Source organism: Emydura macquarii, unplaced genomic scaffold (genome assembly GCF_026122565.2).
Source record: "Emydura macquarii macquarii isolate MOO-44397 ecotype Brisbane River unplaced genomic scaffold, CSIRO-AGI_Emac_v2 contig_3348, whole genome shotgun sequence".
Taxonomy (NCBI): Eukaryota; Metazoa; Chordata; order Testudines; family Chelidae; genus Emydura; species Emydura macquarii.
In genome coordinates, this window is record NW_027133485.1 from 4,555,933 (window position 1) to 4,575,861 (window position 19,929).

The 19,929-nt window shown below is 47.1% G+C and overlaps 1 protein-coding gene across 1 annotated transcript in view; it reads left to right on the forward strand.

Moving 5' to 3' along the window:
* CSMD2 (CUB and Sushi multiple domains 2) overlaps positions 1 to 19,929 on the forward strand; it is a 495,048-nt gene that overhangs the window by 437,328 nt on the left and 37,791 nt on the right. The window contains exons 50-56 of the mRNA XM_067533952.1: positions 4,180 to 4,365; positions 5,249 to 5,443; positions 7,006 to 7,179; positions 7,636 to 7,809; positions 12,745 to 12,918; positions 14,448 to 14,636; positions 18,465 to 18,638. Coding sequence (XP_067390053.1) covers positions 4,180 to 4,365; positions 5,249 to 5,443; positions 7,006 to 7,179; positions 7,636 to 7,809; positions 12,745 to 12,918; positions 14,448 to 14,636; positions 18,465 to 18,638 — 1,266 coding nt within the window. The remainder of the gene's footprint in view (positions 1 to 4,179; positions 4,366 to 5,248; positions 5,444 to 7,005; positions 7,180 to 7,635; positions 7,810 to 12,744; positions 12,919 to 14,447; positions 14,637 to 18,464; positions 18,639 to 19,929) is intronic.

The following is a 19,929-nucleotide window of genomic DNA, read 5'->3' on the forward strand; positions in this document are numbered from 1 at the left end:
CTTCGTTCTACATCTTCTTCTCTTGTCATTTCCCCCATATGTCACTTCTGTGTTGCCAGCTGCTTTGGTGTCACTTTGCTGCTATTATTTATTACGTGTTTTACAGTAGCGCTTAGAAGCCCCAGCTGACTCAGGGCCGCACTGTGCCAGGTGCTGCGTGCACACCGAGCAGGAGATGGTCCTCACCCCTCAAGCGTTTACAACATAAATAGACAAGAAAGGGTGGGGAGGAAAGAGGGATTCTTACCCCCATTTTGCAGATGGGGGAACTGGGATACACAGATTAAGATCGGGGTTTTCAAAGGAAATTTAAGGAATTATATGCCCAAATCTCATGGACTTTCAATGAAAATTGGGCATCCAGTTCTCTTCAGCCGCTTTGAAAAGACCAGCCTTAATCGCTCAGTGTCTCAGTTTCCCCAAGTGGGGATGATAATCCTGGTGTCATATTGGGGTCTTCTGGGAGAAGACGGCTCTGCTCAGGTCCAGCACATTGCCTCAGTCATGAGGTCCTCTCTTTTGCACATGGCTTTGATGTGAAAAGATCCCTGTACCAGTATAAAGTACGGAGCATTCTCTACTCTCTGGTTCCATACACACAAAGGCTCAGAGCCAAAGCCCAATGAAGTCAGTGGAAAGACCTTCAGGATAGATATGCATCACAAACAAACAAAAAAGAAAGAAAGAAAGAGAGAGAAAACCCTGTGGCAGCTAAAAATAGTAGTGTAGATGTTGGGACTCAGGCTGGATCCTAGGTTCTGAAACCCGGCTGGCGGGGGTTGAGTCTTGGAGCCTGGGCTCAGTCCAAGTGGGAAAGTCTACACTGCTATTTGTAGCGCTAGCCTGAGTCTGAGACTTGCTGCCGAGAGAGTTTTTTGACTGTGGAGATGTACCGTCACTGGCTTTAATGGGCTTCAGATCAGCTCCCCAACTGCTTGCACTTTTGAGAAGTCTCTTTTTGGGGAAGTCCCTAAATACCACCATCTTCTTGTCTCTTCTTTTCCTCTTTGACTCCAAGAGGCAGATGGGGTGAGGTAGACAACGGGGGGAAAGCTGTTGGCTTGGGGATTATGTCTTAACAATTGCTTTGATTGGATATAATGCACGCAAAAGAAAAAGTGATTACAAAATGATAGCTAACAAGGTAAGAATGATACGAATTTCCAGCACCATCTTCTTTCACCTCTGAATGAAATTGGTATTCAGCACGGCAGCGTGTCTAGACACCCAGTCTTCTAGCTGGATTCATCAAGCTCCTTAGCTTGCTGAAGTGACATACGTGCAATTATCATTTCAACCGGGGACGCGCTTGGTCCCACTAATAGCTGCTTGCTGAATTACCCATGTGTATTAGCAAGACCAGCTTACGCTAGGTGCTGCTTAACTGCTTCCCAGACTGGAGCATTGGGTGGCTCAAGCATTGGTAATCAGATAAAAGCACCTTGCATCTCCAGGTGTGGAAAGCCACACCACCAGTAGCAGGCCTGTGTGAAATGAAATGAGATGGGTTCCTCCATTCAACAACACGCCGTGGGGACCATATCATAAAAAAGCCACATTCCTGACTGGCTTTGATTTTTGCATCCCTTCATGGTCTGTAGTGTGAATAAGAGAGAGGCTGACCATGTGGGTTTAAGTACTGGATGGTGACTTGCTCTGCCAGACTCCCTGTGGGACTTTGCACAAGCCACATCACCTCTCTGTGTTTTACTTCCCCACCTGTAGGATCGTGATAAATACTCTCCGATTGCATGCCTGGTCTGTGTGGCTTTTAACCTCTTTAAGGCTGTCTCTCTGTGTGTGTATGTATGTACAGCGCCTAGCACAATGGGGCCCTCATCTCAGGTGAGGAGGAGGGAACAGATGCCCCTCTCACCTCTAGAGCGGGGGCCCATCCCCAACAGGCTTGAAGGAGGTAGCTGTAACCTAGTGGCTAGAGCACCATCATGGCACTCAGGGAACTGAGGTTCTGTTCCTGGCTGTGACCTTGGGGAAGTCTTTGTGCCTCAGTTTCCCCATTTTACAAATGGGGATGATGATGCAGCCCGCCTTTGTAAGGTGCATTGCGTATACCCACTCAGTGGCTGAGCAGAGGAAGCTCTTTCTCTAGGGATGGTCACTCCAGTAATAAATTTGCTTTTGATCGTTTTAAAAAGAGACACCCACGTGCGCAGTTGTTTGGCTCAGGGGTCCACCCCCAAAGCAGCAGTTCCTAAAAGTCTTGTTATCTCCTTCCACTTCTCTAGCCTGTGGTGGCTTTTTGCAGTGTGGCCCTGCTGGCTGCTTTGTCACGGCAACTTACTGTCTCACGAGCTCACCGTTCCATTTCGCCGCCCGACGCCAGTCCAGACGGGCGAACGGTGAGTCGCGTCCTGTGACTCACCGATCCAAATCGCCTGGCTGATGTCAGGACTCAGGAAGGGAGGACCGGGAGCCCACTTCTTGTTTTTGGAGGCAAGCCCAGGACTACTTTTCCAGCCACTGCGGATGCTGATGGAGGAAAAAGGGGTTGGAAAAAAGCCTCTGTTTGCCCAATTTTCCAGCTCTGTGGGCAGGGGGAAGAGGTCAGTGTGTTGTACAAAGCCCGAACCACTGACAAACGCCATTCCAATCTGCCTTTTGCTTGGGTGACCAGCTTCTGTGTCTACGATGCCCCGGCCCCTAGGATCACCCCCATTTCCAAACCCTCCGTGCTCTCTCTGTCCCTGCTTGCCCAGTTAAGCCAGTCACTTCCAGTCCCTTGAACTCCAGCCCATCACACCTCAGACTCCTGCTTCACAGGGTGGGTGCCCATTTGGGATAGAATTGTAGAGTCAGGAAGAGCTCTCAACACCGTGGTACCCAGTCGCCATGGACGTCTTTGGCTCTAATGACCCACTATGCTTAGTGTAGTAAAGTGGTCATCATGAGGCCAACTGGGTTCCCCGGCGTAGATGGGGATGGAGCTGTGTTCCACCCATCCCTACTTCCTGTTTGTCAGTGGGTGCTTTCCTCACACTTATTTCGTTGTGATACAGTTGAATAGAGCTGTAGGTCCCCCAGCCTGCAGTCCTGTGCGTAAAATGTTATTTTTGTGGCACTGAGCAGGTCCCTTCATGAAACTTAGCAGTAAAGATGGAGGCTGGTCAGAATGCATTTGTCTCTTGGAGATCTAGTCATCCTGGGAGCCAAGAGGGGTTCTGGAGCTACATTTGGATTGGCTTCCTCTTTGAACCTGATGCTTCAAGAATCTCACCCCTGGGGGAAGCTGGCCCCCACCAGGAAGAATGTGGATGGGTGCCTCTTTCTGCTAAGGGGGTAGAACGGGAAACTACTCATTGGCCTGGACTGTATAGGAGAAATCAAGAGGAACCCACATGCCCCATTGAAGCCAGGTGTTGTCTCAACTCGGGGTTGGGAATCCTGCCCCACAAGTCCTGGAATGGAAAGTGTTAATAGACTTTCCGGCACCTCTGTTTACTGGACACCGAGTTGGCCAGCTGACCATTCCCTCTGACCATTAGAGTGAGCTTCTTAGCAATGACCGTGTGAGATCCTTCTCCTTTGCAACTCCAGCCACCTGGAACAGCCTCCCTGCCTCCCTCCACTTTGTTGCCTCCGTCTAATTCCACCTGTCATATGAAAACCATTTTTTCCCTTGCCTGCAAATCTAAATGTAGTCCTGCCTCTGCCACAATTTAATTATACAATTCCCTGTTTTATATAATCCCAGGGTGTCACACAGCTTAATTAATGAATGCTCGGAAAGCATTCTGTGGTTCCTTGTGCTATAGGATATAAATACAAAGTAGCATTCTTATTTAGTACTGCAATTCTGTTGTTAAAACGGTAGAGCACTTTGTGATATATTTAGTATTACAGGCACTGTGTAAAATATGAGCTGGGACGTAACGCCATCTAATTCCATGGAGCTGCACCAATTAATACCAGCTGAGGATCTGGCCCTCTGTGTTTATTAGAGATGGGCCGCAGCTCTGGGTTTGAATCTGGATTCAGAAATCTCAGAATTAGGACAGGTTTGGATCTGGGAAGTGAGCTCAGTCCATCATGGCCCAGCTCGGAAACCGGGATCTGGTGTGGAATTCCCCTTGCGGGTGCACCTGGAGTGGGCCCGGTTCTGTTAATTAACCGTCTATCAATGTTTCAGCTCAGAGGGCAGTATTTTTCCCCCCTCCCCAGCTATCTCCTGCGGAATGCCCAGAGCCCCGAAGAACGGACTCGTCTTCGGCAAGGAGTACACAGTGGGTACCAAAGCTGTCTATCATTGTAACCAGGGCTTCCACCTGCAGGCTGGGGACGAGGCCACCATAGAGTGTCTGCAGACAGGAGAGTGGAGTAACAGCAATATCCCTCCGCAGTGCGTGGGTGAGTAGCCCAGCCGGGCCCGGAGCCCTTCTCCATCAGAGGGCTCAGAAGGCCGCCAACCAACAGAGCGTTCCGTTATGGTTTTGTTCCTGGCCTTCTAAAAAGTGCCTCCCTGCCCCTTCGGCTAGAGGAAAGGTGTGTGGGAGAGAGAGGCAGCGTCGCCCTCTAAGGGCCGTTCATGAATTCCGCAGCATATTTTTTTTTTTGATGGCTTTCAAGAGCCACCCGGCCCTCGTAGCGCCCTGTAACTGCAAAACAAACGAGGAAAATGAAGGACCCGCCCACCCCTAATTGATTTACTTGATTTAAGGCCAGCCCCCGAGGGGCAAAACTGCAACTCTAACCCACTGTGCTTCACAGATTATCCCGGCTGTTTTGTAACTAGCGGTGGGCAGAGGTTAAAATCCGATATTCACGCGAAGGAGAGAAGAAGCCCTGTAAAGAGGGTTTGCTGGCCCTTTAAAGGAGGCTGCAGGCCCAGCACTGTCTCTTTCCAGTTCCAGCCCAGAACAAGGGACTTCTGGAAGAAGTAATGCCCGGGACTGAAGGGAGTTGTAGGCTTGGCAGCAATGCATGCTGGAAGAGGGGGACAGAGATATGAAAGAGCTTTCTTTCCCCAACCTCTTTCTTAGTGGGCATCCTCTCTCTCCTTCCCAGCATCCATTGCTGCCAACCCACCAGCTCCCATCAAACCTGGAAATTACATCTCCCAGAATGTCCTTGTTCTGGGCTGTACACGGAAACAGGCTGTGCTGGTGCAGACGCCTTCCTTTACAAGCCCTCAGGTAGAAGGTCCCAAATTTAAATCACTCACTAATTCCCATTTCTGCTTTTTTTTTTCCCCTCCTCCTTGCTCCCCCCCCTCGACGTGGCTGCTGTACAGCCGTCACCTGCCCCGATATCAACAGCATTGCGGTGGAGCATGGCAGGTGGAGGCTGACCTACGAGATTCAGTACCAGTACAACGCCCAACTCATGCTGATCTGTGACCCTGGGTACTACTACACAGGCCAGCGGGTCATCAGGTGCCAAGCCAATGGGAAGTGGAGTATAGGCGACCCCATGCCGACGTGTAAAAGTAAGGGTGGCGAATCTCGGTGGCCTGTTCATAGGCAGACTGCAGTGTTAGACATCTCACAGAGGAATCTGTTTTCCCCTCACCAAGCACATACACCCCTTAGTTGCTGTGCTGAAGAATTTCTCGGGTAGAAGGAAGCTTGGAGCAAGTGATGGTCACACGTTGATCTGCCTCTTCATTTAATTGGAACAGCTCTACATGAACCCAAATGCACTTGTCCATCGTTTGCTGTCAGCTCCCAGCTGTCATTAGTGCCATAGTGCCAGCTATGCTGAAGTTTGCCTTTAAAACAAAAAAAACAAAAACAAAAAACCCTACTTTAAAATCAAACCTGAGCTTCCAGTCTGACACAAATGCCAGGTTTACAAGGGCAAACTGTGTAGATCTGTAAATCAAAATGCTCTTGGCAAATGAATTAAGTGACTCTTCCAGTCATCCTGTCTCTTCTGACACAACTGCTGTGGTTTAGATCTTTCCTTTGAGAAAGGTTTTTTTTTCTCTTCGTAAGGGTGGATAGAGACAGAAAAAGGACTCCTTCCGAATGCCACTTTTACCCAACCTTTGTGTCTAGAGACACAGCTGCTGACTTCACTGTCAGAAGCAAGTTTTTGCTCTTGTTAGCTTTTCAGGGCTCGGCCTGTTCTGGGAACGTGAGCTGGTTCCCATCAACGGCATTGTCAGTTAAATTCTCATTGCAGACTCTCGGTAGCCATGTAAGAGGCAGAAAGAACCCAGCTCAGTTCTCAAATCTCATGCTGAGTTCGAAGCGTTAGGGAATTTGACTGGCCAGACAGAAAGCTTGAAGAAGGTCAGATCTGAACTTTGTGGCTGGGACCTCAGTCTACAACAAGTGATAACTAAACTTTAGACCTAGACACCCCCCAGTGATTGGGGAAGGTTGGAGCTTCATCCAAACTTTGGGCACCTTCCCTGGAACACATCTTTTGACTTTTAAACAAATCTTGGAGTCACTGGAAGAGAATAAATATGGAAGACTCTGGAGTCACTTTTCTGATTAAAATGCACTCCTCAATGTCAAATTCATAGTTTCTTTGGAACTCAGGCTGCCCGAATGTTCATAGATTCATAGAGTTTAAGCCCATAAGGGACCATTAGGTCATCTAGCCTGACCTCCTATACATCACAGGCCATTAAATTTCACCCAGCTACCAAAAGGCATCTGAAAGACAAGAATATAGGGATTGCCAATCTGCATCAGACCATCTAGTCCAGTATACTGTCTCTGTATGATGCTGTAGAAATCCCATACTGGACAATTATGGAAATACCCATCCATAGGGGAAGTTTCTTCCTGATTCCCATCAGTTAGAGTCTGGCTTATTTCCTGAAGCATGAGGGTTTATATCCTGTATGTTTTCATCTTGTGTAATGTAACTGTGGATGTTCTCATTAGCCATGTAAATGTCTAGTCCTCTTTTTCAATCCTGCTACGTTCTTGGCCTCAGTAATAACTTGTGACAGTTAGTTCCACAGATTACATTGCATTCCGAAGGATTCTCCCAGCCACTCTTCCTTACTGGGTGCTTTGGGATCTCTTTCAGTTATCTCCTGTGGAGACCTGCCAACACCTCCCAATGGGAACAGGATTGGGACTTTAACCATCTACGGTGCTACGGCCATCTTCTCCTGCAACACTGGCTATACCCTGGTGGGGTCCCGTGTGCGGGAGTGCATGGCTAACGGGCTTTGGAGTGGAACTGAAGTGAAATGTTTGGGTAGGTGCTGGAGCAATATCCAGGAAAAGTGATGAATTATGTTTCATGAGGGAATGAAACATAGAAGCCCAATTCAAGAAAGCATGTATGCATGTGCTTAAGTCCCACTGATTTCAAAGGGGTTTAAGCACAGTTTAAATGGGATTTGAGGCTGGGTTAATCAATCAGTGTAACAATCTTTGGGATGTGAAGATGAAAGAGGCTTATAAAAGTGATACATTATTTATATGTGTTGCTATTTTATTTACTATTGCAGGGACTAGGCCCCTTCACCCTCTTAGGAAATGCCCCCAGCCTGATCCCAAAGCACTTTCCAGTCAGTGGAAAGATGCCCGTTGGCCCCTGTAGGCCTTCGGTCAGGCCCCCGCGTGTGGAAATTGCAAGTCCTTTGCTTTGCTGCCACTGGCGCCTGCATGCGCATGGCTCTGAATGGATTCCCTTGTCTGTCCCATCCAGCTGGGCACTGCGGCACACCCGACCCCATCGTCAATGGGCAGATCAACGGCGAGAACTACAACTACCGAGGCAGCGTGGTGTATCAGTGCAACCCTGGCTTTCGCCTCATTGGGATGTCCGTGAGGATCTGCCAGCAGGACCACCACTGGTCTGGAAAGACTCCTGTCTGTGTGCGTAAGTATGTGGACAGGTTTATTTAGCCCTGCTGTTTAAGGGACAGAGGTGGAAGTGTTAGACCATTCTTCTTCTAGGAGTTCAGAGACTGAGGGCACGTCTTCCCGACACACCTAATTACTGTCTACACTGCCCGTCTTCTGGTGGTGGTGCACGTCTCCATCCCCACCAACTGAAGAAGAGCAGTGTGGGGGGCTGAGAGCCAGGGCTCTCAGCTCTGCGCAGCTCCCAGCTGGAAGCCCAGCTGCCCTCCCCCAGGGTTCTCACCCCCGGCCCCCATCAATGGGGGAGCGGAAGCCCAGGCGGCAGCCTGAGCTTGGATCCTGGGTGACAGCCAACGACTGATGTAAGTAACAGCAGTGTCCCCATGGACACTGCATCACCCTAACTACACTGACGTATGCCCTACGCCTCTCGTGGTGGTGGAGTTGTTATGTTGGTGTATTAGGGCACTTATATCGGTGGGAGCAAGGCTGTAGAGAGTAGACTGACCTCGTTAGGTCAACGTAAGCTGCCTTATGTCAACATAACTCTACAGTGTAGACCAGGCCTGAGAGAGCAACTGGGGAAAAAGTCTCTTGACCAAGCAAGGAAGGACTGGTTGGATCAGGGTGGAGAGGGAGCATTTCACATCTAAGTGATCAGTCCAAGCGTCAGCCCTAGTGAGAAATGACTGCCAGCTAAGGGCTGTTCGGTGGCCTGGATTAATGATTGGTGGTCAGGAAGATAATCTCAGTCTTGTTCCCATCTCCTACTGGTGTCTTGGCAGCCGCAGTTGAACTGCCAAGGAGTTGAGTCAGCAAGGAGGCTACTGCCCTCTCACTGCTTCCCGCTCAAAGTTGAGACACTTTGATGAGAACCTTGGCAACTGCCCGTACTGTACTGGTTGTCCTCTCCTTAGCCAAGCACCAGCCTCCGGGGCTGTTCATCTGGCAACTTTCACAAACATTAAAACTCATTTCAAAAAGGGAGAAAACAAAATGTAATCAGGTTTCCAAAAGGTGCCCTGAATTGGAAGAAAACAAATTAATTCTCAGGGCGTTCCACAGAGATTCCAGCATGATTCCAGCCACCGTGCTGGGAACAAAATAGGACTGGCAAATTGTGTAGGCGAGCATCCTCATTTCGCTAACTTGTGATTTATGGGCTTTCTCATGAGCTTTCCCCCTGTTGATTTTGTGCCTCTAATCTACCATCTGTTCAAGAGACCCTACTGCACAAAGAATTTCCCCTTGCTAAAATATCTGTGGCCAGATTTTCACAAATTGCCATGTATGTTGCCTCCCCCAGGTGCATGCAACTGTTGTGAATGCAAAATGAGAGCTTGGATGCATGAATATCTCACGTGAATATTCAAGAGAATAATTTGTTTGTGTAGCATGAGTGGCAAGTTTTGAAATATTGACCATTGATTTTTCTGTACATATGTCTCTCTCAGATCCACAAGCCCTATAGCCTTTTTCTTGGTTTTATTTTAGTTTTCGTAATATATTTTTAACTGATGAGAGCTTATGAAGTTGCTGCACTTGTGTCTGTGCCAGAGGGCCATGTCCTGGGAGGTACACTGGAATTGAATAATACCATTCTTTAGTCGGATCTCAGTTCCACTGGTGTCAATCTGGAGAAACTGCATTGAAGTTACATGGAAAAACCTCCATGGCAAAGGTGGATATCCATCTAAAAGATAATTTATGATTGAAGCAGAGGGTATTGGTCTGGATGTTGGCATGACCAGGTAAAATTCTCTGGCCCTGGGTGTTGCAGAAGACAAAATCATAATAGCCCCCTTCTGGCCTTAAAATGGATGAAGTTAGTCTCCATTTAGACCTGAGGCCAGAATCTGACTCAAAATATTGATTCTCATCTCATTCACACCCGTGCAACTTTATAGACATCAGTGCAGTTACTCCCGATTTACACAGCCGTTAGTGAGAGGAGAATTAGTCCCCATCCCATGATACATTTTTAGGAGTCACCATGCCCAGGCTGCTAATTTATCTTATCAGTAAATAAGCTAATTAATAACGCACTGGATTTCTGACTATGGTGTTAATAAATATTAAACATCTTTTCAACAGATGACCCAGTCTATATATTTGATATCCTGATTTGCCAGTTGTTTGCTTCCAACCTCACCTCTCTATGCTGTAGCTTTACGTGCTCAGATGTGATAGCAACATCCATTTCAGAGCAAGACAAGAACAGTCAGTAGATGCCCTGAAAAGCAATAAATAATACAGACACAAGTCTAATTGTTAGAGACAGGCTCAAACTGCAAAACTTTATGGATGCTCCAAAATTCAGGGCTGTTTGCACTCGGGTTTTCTTTGTTCTGTTATGAGGATGATGGTCATATGAAAATTGGATTCAAGATCTGACACCAGATTTCGTACACACCCAAAGTGCAAGAATGTTCAGACGCTAGATTTTGGTTCATCTTTATTAGACATCTGTGAACCTCAGTGGGAAGCAGAAAACTTGTTTAGCCCACTCAGTGAGGAAGGAGCCAGGGCCAGTAAGTCAGATTGCTGGATAGCCAAGCATTATTGACTGGTAGGAATCTTCAAACCACACCTTCGGCCAGTCAGATGAATTAAACCACAGCATTTGTAAAGCAATGAATTGGCTGGGTTCTCGTGGAATGAATCCAAATGGTAGATCTGTACGCCCAGCTCATCAGAACAAAGTAGCTCCCACTGTTTGACTGTACCAAAGCCCTTAACACTGGTGAGCTACCTTTCAAACATAGGGGCCTTAATAGGACTTTCAGTTGCTTAGTTTAGCTTAATTTCCTGTTTTGGCAATTAAAAGCTGATTTGGCTACTCGTAGATTCTGAACATCCTGTGCAGGGGCAGTTATTCAAAAGTTGGCCTCCATGTAATTAAAACTACAGCAGCCCTTTGGTGCAACAGACTTTTAAAGTAATTAAAACAGAGCATTGTTGGGCTTTGAAAATAGATGCCTCGAGGCTGTATCATTATTTATATTGAAGCAGGGCATTGTGTTATCCCATTATAATTCCCTGTTTTGTTAATGTTGGAGGTTTTTTCCCTTAAACCTGCTCCACAGCAGTGGCTATGCTAGGTATGAGCTGGAGTTTGTGGTATATGCAGCCTAAAGAGACTCTCGTTTTTATGCTGACAAAGAATCCACCCCCTAGTTCAACACTGGACCCTAATGGTGACTCCTGGGTACGTTGGAGTGAGCCTGACATCTGCTTTGTGTAGCACCAAAAGGCTATCAATCTTCATGCTTCAAGACCTAAACACTCTCCCCATGGTATAGTCTTGCCCAATTGACCAGGTGTATTATTTCTTCTCACCTTCCTCTGTAGCATCTGACATTGGCTGCTATCAGAGACAAAATACTGGATTTCTAGTAATGGACCATCAGTCTGTTCCAGCATGGCGATTCCTGAGTCCTCCGCTCAGCGTTGCTTTGTTATTGGCTACCAAACGATGTCCTGTTCTTAATGTGGCCAGAAGGCTCGTAGCTGAAAATCCTTATGCTTCCTTTGCAAAGGGAAAGTGCAGCTATGCTGCAGGGAAAAGGTCCCCAACTTAACTCCTTGCAGCAGGGTTGCTAGGCCTTTAAATCATAGACTCATAGAAGATTAGAGTTGAAAGGGACCCCAGGAGGTCATCTAATCCAACCCCTGCTCAAAGCAGGACTAACCTCTGCTAAACCATCCCAGCCAGGGCTTTGTCAAGCTGCAGCTTAAAAACCTCTAAGGATGGAGATTCCACCACCTCCCTAGGTAACCCATTCCAGTGCTTCACCACCCTCCTAGAGGAAATCTTTTTCCTAATGTCCAACCTAGACCTCCCGCCCTGCAACTTGAGACCATTGCTCCTTGTTCTGTCATCTGCCACCACTGAGAACAGCCTAGCTCCATCCTCCCTGGAACCCCCTTTCAGGTAGTTAAAGGCTGCTATCCAATCCCCCCTCATTCTTCTCTTCTGCAGACTAAATAAGCCTAATTCCCTCAGCCTCTCCTCATAAGTCTTGTGCTCCAGCCCCCTCATCATTTTTGTTGCCCTCCCCTCTTTAAGTCCCTCTTTAAGACCTGCTTCTGTCGGGGGGGTGCCCACAAGCCATGAGCCAACCAAGTATGTATTAAATGCAAGCATTGTCTTTGCTGATTGTCAACATAATCCTGTTGTTGTGTCCATTGTCTATATGTCCCCACTCCTCATATTGTCTTCAGAACATAAGCAAGCATCACCAGACTGGGTCAGACCCCTGATCCATTTGGCCCCATACCCTGTCTCTGACTGTGGTCAGTACTAGCTTCTTCAGAAGAAGGTGTGAGAACACCCTGCAGTAGACAGTTCTGGGATAAGCCGCTGATGGGTTCCTTCCTAACCCCCATCAGTTAAAAGCTGATTTACCCCCTGAAGTAGGAGGGTTTATGTTCCTCCATCTCATCTTGTACCATTTAGATTGCACTCTCTTTGAGCCTGGTACCAGGAACCTGATTTTCCTCTTATACTTAAATCTGTTTCATCTCCCTACCACTCCCCTGACCCATGTGACTCATTGGACTTCAGTGGGGTTACTTCTGATTTACACCTGGGTGAGTGAGAGAAGAATCAGGCCTCATGGCTTTGAATGTCTGGGTTGTGCCTAGCACATCCGTGGGTGCTCGCTAAATGAATTAATAATGGCTGGGATTTTCGGAGGAGCTTAGGGGAGTTAGGTGCCCCAATCACAATGAAATGCAGTGAGAATTGGATGCTGAACTCCCTTAGGAAACGCTCCCAGCAAACAACGCTGAGAGAGATCCTCAGCAGGTGTAAAACAGGGCGGCTGTTGTGGAATATGGTGGTAATTTCTTGGCGACCTTTCTCCTTGAGAATGCCCCTTCCAGGCTGACTGCTGACTTCCTGCAGCCGCGAGGCCAAAGAGGTAACGTCTCCACTTTCTGATTGTAGCCATCACTTGCGGTCACCCCGGCAACCCAGCCAACGGCCTGACCCAGGGGAGCCAGTTCAACCTGAACGACGTGGCCAAGTTTGTGTGCAGCGTCGGGTACCACTTGGAAGGGGCATCCCAGTCGCAGTGTCTGGCGAACGGCCAGTGGAGCAACTCCCTGCCCACCTGCCGCAGTAAGTCATCTCTCCCCTGACCCCCACTCGACCACTGGTTGAGGCCTGGAGCCTATGAGTCCCTTCAAAGGTAGCTGCTACTGGAAGGGTAGATGGTGGCTAGAGGTACAGTCCCAGGCTCAGAAATGCTGTCAGCTGTGCAGCATAACAGGTTGTGGCAAGGGAGTGACACCAGCTCGGCTTTTTCCTCCTCCTGCAATGCGTGCAGAAGAACGGTTGCCTGGGAAATGGAGGTAGAAGGCGGCCTTGGAGAAGGGTATGTTACACCCACAGAGGCAGAGGCCCTGGGATGAGCCTCAAAACAGGGGGACTCCTCTGTTTAACTCTTCTATTTTCATTGTGAACTTTCTGATTTCTGGTTACAAGCCCTGGGCCAGATCTTCCGCTGGTGCAAATTGACGCAGCTTCATTGGCTTCAGTGTCACACCAGCAGACTGGCTTCAGTGGAACTCCACCAGTTTTCACCAGCTGCCGCTCTCGCCCAAGGAAGAGCCTTTGCAGACCGTGGCTGTGTTTTGTTTTTCCTGCTTGGTCATTCCTTCAGTTGATGTAGCACTATTGGGGTAGCCGGGGAATGCACCTGGGAAGCAGAGAGAGAGGGTGTGATGGGGGTTTTGCTGATGAAGGAGCAATGCTATTACCACGCCCTGTAATCAAGATGAATTGGACTTTGTTTCTCTCTGTGCCGCCTCCTGGGTAACTCCTGGTTCCTGAAATTCAGTTAGCTGCCGTAGTGAGTCAACGTAAAGCAGGGTTTGCAGTTGAATGGGAACATGAGTGATGTTTGAAGGCCAACTTCATATGTGACATAAGCCGCCACTACCTCCCAGACACTCCCTCGACTTCAGGGGCACTGCCTCTACTCAGCCCAGAGCTGACCCCGATTCTGAGGTTTCACCCTCTCCCCACCACCCTCCAATCTATCAAAGTGTGAATTGCATACAAGGAAAAAAAAAATCACTAGCCCAGATCTGCAGCTGGTGTCAATCAGGATAGCCCATTGAAGTCAGCAGGGGATACGCCAATCCATACCAGCCGAGGATCTGACCCAGCAAGACTCAGTCATGTTCCTTTGCTAACCCCTCTACCCTCTCATTTCCAGGGCTTCCTGCCTCCTTCAGTAGTTGCATTAAAGTCCACTTATCAAATTCCCTCCTTTCTCCTCCTCCCCATCCCTGCACTCCCTCCCGCTATATTCTGTCAATCCAGTATCTCTGTCCCTGCTGCTGACCTGTCTATGGCCAAGTCAGCTCTTCTCACCTGCTTGCCAACGGCCCGATCCTGCAGTAAGGCTCTGTCTCTGCACGTCACATGGCAGGATCAGGCCCAGAAGACGATCTCTTTTTTTTTAAAATCCAATTATTTTGTTTGATTTTTATTTTTTAAAGAAGGAAAATAAAATAAAATAAACCAAACTGCGGAATGTGCGACGTGAGATTTCTTCCCCTTTTCCTCCTCCTTGTAGAGAGTCCTCGGTTCTTTGTTACACCCTTTGTTTTGTATTTTTGTTTTCTGTTATTTGTTTGCAGTTGTAAACTGTACTGACCCCGGGCACGTGGAAAACAGCGTCCGTCAAGTGCAGCCAAGTGGTCTTCACAGATTCAGCTTTGGAACAACTGTCTCATATCAATGCAGCCATGGATATTACCTATTGGGCACACATGTACTTTCCTGTCAGGGGGATGGCACTTGGGACCGGTCCCTCCCACAGTGTCTTTGTAAGTTGTTCAGAGCATAACCCTTTTGTTTAGGGCATTGCTAAAGAAGTCGTACTCAAATAAGCCATGGTGGCCTTTCATCCCAAAGGATTTCCATCACTCGGTAGCTAAATGATACCGACAAGGTATGATCCAAAGCCCATGGGAGTCTTCCTATCCACTCCACCAAGCTTTGGATCGTGCCCAGGGAATATATGGTCTAGGGAGAGATTAGATTAGCTAGGGATCATTTGACCCACCAATGAAATGCAGCCTCCTCTGAGTTTGGATTTCTGACCCCATGCCACTCCACAATATCGTAGGTGGCAAAGAGAAGTGTCACTTCTCCAGTAGATACCACCCAGGGAATTTATAGGAAGGCAGCGTGTAATTAGCCAGGCTGAGAACAGAGCAAATTTAGCACAGCTCATGTACATCTGAACTTCCACACGCCCACTCACCCATGTGTCTTTGGAGAAAGGAAATATCAGAGCAGTATTGAAATAAACACCCTCATTGCTTTTACCCTTTTGAAAAATGCATGTTACAGAGGACTTGCTTCTTGATTCTTTCTGCAGATTTTTTTTCTTAGTTAGTTACAGATATTTATACCTAAAGGCAAGATGGGAGATTCTGTGCCAGGGCTTGGGTGAGGGGAACAATCTGATTTGGGAGATGGGAACTCTGAGCTGTGGGGTTTTGATCCAGAACTCATCGAAACAACCATCTTAGGGTCCTAAGTACTCTGCTCAGGAAGTGGAGAACTCTTTCAGTCTTGTGAGGCATACCTAGAGGCAGCCTAGCTAATGCACACTGTGATGTGTTATTATTTATGGGTGCTTTATCGCACACACGCTCCTGTCACTTTAAATGTATATTAGACCCAAGAACTCTGAGCTCCAACCAAGCCTGGCTCTATCTAACCCAAAGATTGGTGTTAGGAACCGTACAGGATGAGACACGATATAAGAAAAACATTTTAAAACAGCAATGACAAACTTCAGGTAGCACAGCATCATCCAATCCCATGGGGCTTAGATACAATGGGGGAGAGGCAGTATACAAAACCCATAGCTAGATAGATACAAGAACTGTAATACAGTACAAGAGCTTCATACTAATCAGGTATCTGGCCACACTGGCCTAATAATAGCAATACCTAGCTCTTCCATAATGCTTTTCATCAGTAGATCTCAAAGCACTTCACAATGGTGGTCAGTATCACTGTCTCCTTTTTGCAGATGGTGAAACTGAGGCACAGAAAGAGGAAGTGACTTGCCCGAGATCACCCAGCAGGCTAGCAGCAGAGCCAGGAATAGAACCCATGTTTTCTGAGTCCTAGTCCAGTGCTCTAGCTACTAAGTCACACTGCCTTTGGAGCCTGACTCCCATCAGCATCTTTCCACTGATTTCAACAGGCATTAGAGTAGGCTCTGAGAAAATGGCATAATTCATAAAATGGTCCCCAACAGAAAATCCAAAACAGCCAAATGTGTCGTCATAATCCCGAAAAGGTGATTGCAAATTATATAGCAGCTCAGGCAGATATCCATAGACAGGTCCCTCTTTCTCTGTGCTCACTTCCCGCATGACATTCCCCTCCAGTTAGTCTTCTCAGTGCATCCAGTCAATTTTGTATAAAACCCCTAACGCACCTAACAAGGAAGGCTTGCTGGGGACAGGGGACTGGTGAGGTGAAAGGGAAACACACCAGTCACAGATGAGCAGGGCTTATTGATTTTCATGTTTACATTCTTTCTGCAGGTGTAAATTAATCAGGATTCCTTTTTGTTGCAATTGGTGCATCTGCTCTTCAGAATTTGTACCTTGCACAACAAATAGGTCAAACAGTCAGACATGGAGGGGGACAATCAAATCTCCTACCTAGCCCCCTAAATTTAATTCAGCTGAGCTGTTCCAAAGCCTCAATCTTTTTTTTTTTAAAAAGTTATCTATTTATTTATCCTTTTTACACCAAGTCATAAAAACAAGGGTTTTTTGGCACATTTTCTTTTCCTTTGTCACCAGCATGCCATTTTACCATTTACAAGCACCCTGCATAAGCCCTGGGAAATTGACAAGTGATAACCACATGCCTTAGAATCTACAGGCACTCAAATCAAATTAGCCACCGCTCTCATACCTGGGTGCCTCAAGCTGGGCTTCTTAAATCCATAGCCAAGCAACTAAATAAATGTGGTCTCGTTGTTTAAAAATGTTGAGCACCTACAGATTCCATTGACTTCAGAGGATTTTATGGGTGTTTTCACCACCTTTGAAAATCAGGCCAGTTTTATTTAGCTGCCTAATTGGATTTATGAGCTTAATTTTTCAAAACAACTAGTGATTTACAGCGTCTTGATTTTTGGGGGCCCAACTTGAGATGTCTTAAAGAGGCTTGTTTTTCAGAGTATGGATGTTCAGCACTGTCTGAAAATCAGGCCCCTTTAAAGTGTCTCAGTTTTAGCATCTACAGTCACTAGTCACTTTTAAAAACGTAGACCCAGGAGCCTTTCCTTTAGGTATCCCAGATTTGAAAATGTTGACTAGTGTGTATTTTAGAGAAGGGAAAAGACATTGTTCTTTCAGGGGCAGAAGACTGACTCTGAGACAATAAGTGAAATTACAACAGCAAAATCTAGGACAATGGAATCAAACTGTTCAGACCGTCTGTACAAATCCTTTCAAACCCCCAACACAGTGACAAATTTTAGCTTAGGTGTGTGTGCTAGAGTATCATTGATTAAATTGTTAGTTACAGAGTGATTTTTTTAGCTATCAAACCCATTTCTTTTGAAAAAGTACTTGGTTTTAGTCACAGCTCAGTGCTAGTGTCTTTCAATGCCCATGTACATAAACAGACGCACCCTCTTCTTTTTCTTGAAGAGTACATCATGTATTCCACCTAATGTCATCATTTGTATTTTTAGAACCTAGCAGAAGGGTGGGGAGGGGGGAATGCATCCATTGCTGATATTTCCCTTCAGAAATCCTAATGGCATGTGGCCCTCATGTTAAGAATCTTTTAGATCAGGTCATATTTAATGGCCTTTATCGCTGTCAGCTTGTTTGTGAACAACGAAGCTTCATCTACCCTAATAGCTAAGCTAAAATAAACCAATTCATTATTGTTAACAGTGTTTTTACTAGCAATCAGAGGGTGAGCAGCTCTCACAAGCTGCCGGAGTAATTTCATCAGGTATGACATTGCATTTGATAAGGCTACGTGCTGACAGAATCCCACACTGCCAAGGGGTACGTGCATGTGTGTGTAAATAATCATTTTTAACAGAGGACGAATGTTCACAGGAACGTGCAAAGTGTGGGCCTGGAAAATCCTTGTTCGTGTGTGCATTTGCATGCACAGACCCGGGACAGACCCCGTGTAAATGTTTACACAACTTGCCCCAGTGTAATTAGTGGTACTGCTTGGGGTTGAAATTCACCCCGGGGACCAATGCAAGGTTTGTGCACCATTATCACCCTATTTTGGGCACCTCAGTGGTGCATGGCTCTTGTGCCGGCTTCTCTGAGTAGGGGTGAATTGCACCTGATTGTGAGTAAAGGTATGTAAGATTTCAGTGGGCAGTTCATGCTATGGTCACATAGGGCCAGATCCTCAACTGGTGTAAATTGGCAAGGCTCTGTTGAAGTCAATGGAGCTATGCTGATTTACACTGACCGAGGTGTCTGGCCCATAAATATTGTTTGCTCCGTGTGTGCAAGTTCCACTTTGTGGGTGCAAATAGGAAGTGTTTTGCAGCTTCACGCATTGCACCTTCCTTTTGAATGCTTGTCCCATGCAGTTAAATAATAAGGCAAGCCGTAATGTTGTTCTCTTTGTTTCAGTGGTTTCCTGTGGCCATCCAGGCTCGCCGCCCCACTCCCAGATCTCAGGCGATAAGTACACGGTAGGGTCTGTCATCCGCTATAGCTGTCTGGGGAAGCGGACTCTGGTTGGCAACTCCACTCGCATGTGCCAACTGGATGGGCACTGGAGTGGTTCCCTCCCTCATTGCTCAGGTGAGAAGGCCAGGAGACGTGGGTTGAGCCAATGACCCTTTGCTTCTTCACAGGTCCACACGGAGCCAATCAGCCAGACTTTCACCCGGCTTTTAGCTGGAGAAAAGAAGTCATGAGACTTCTCGGATCTATATTCTTCTGAACATAGGAGAGCTCTAGATCCTGCAGGACTTGGAAAGCCCAGCTGGAGCTCAGCTGTCCAGCCCCCAGCGCCTTGGATAGTTAAAAAGTAAACCTGGCTCTGCGGCCCAGGATGAATAAATCATTGCAGCAAAAGCTTTAAACATAACAAATAACAAGGCAAAGTCAATACTTCCGCGTGCTCTTTGCTATTTAATGACTCCCCTTGTGCTTCTGTGCAGAGCATTGATTTGGGGGGAGGTGCACATTGCTCCTCACATGATAACTTCAGATTCTCCCTTCCTCTCTCATCCATTCAGACAAGTCAGATGCACACGGCTCCAGTCTCAGGCTTCACACCTGATCTGTTGCCCCGTGCAGCAGTGCTTTCTGTCCCCGATGGATGTCCTGTATCCAGGATGGGCAGGGATAGATTCATGGTAATGGATTTCCAAGGGCTCATCGCCCGCAATCAGGGCCACATTTTCAAAAGAGCTCATCTCCTATTCAGGTGTCAACATAAGTGATAGATTCACAAGGACCCTCCGCTCCCATTGCAACGCTTGCAGGCATATGTTTCAAAGATCTGGCCACTTCTCTTGGTGCCTCAATGAAAGCTGAGCTGTTCTGAAACTCGGGACCAGAGTGGTTCCCTCACTCACCTCCCCACAGTTGAGAAAAGTCCTTATAAGCCAACATCACATGATGATGTGAATCTGAGGCAGGGCATCAGGGGAGGGGAATCCATTCTTGTTCCTCACCCCCGTCCAAGTCTCTTGAGTTACAAAATCAGCTGATCCCGCCCCAGTGGAACGGAAAAACCTCCAGAGAGCTGTGTAGAAATCCCACTCCAACTCCAAGCAGCCTTTCATCTCCGTGGGAGCAAGGCACCAGTGAGATGGGACTCTAGATGGAGCAGAAGCAGCTGGGGCGAGTGGTTAATTTTTAATTATGCCACTTTAGACCCAGCAGCTTCACTTGATCAAGTTTAACCTGCACTGAAAAGGGGAAAAATATTAAGATGTGTGTCTAATTTGAAGGGTGTATCTACAGAACAATTTGTGATTTGCTTAGTGTCCTGTGACCCTTGGAAAGTTGCTTCTCTAATTCATACATTTTTCCCCCTTACATTTTCGCTGTGCATGCACTTTCAAAAGCCTTCAGCATTAGC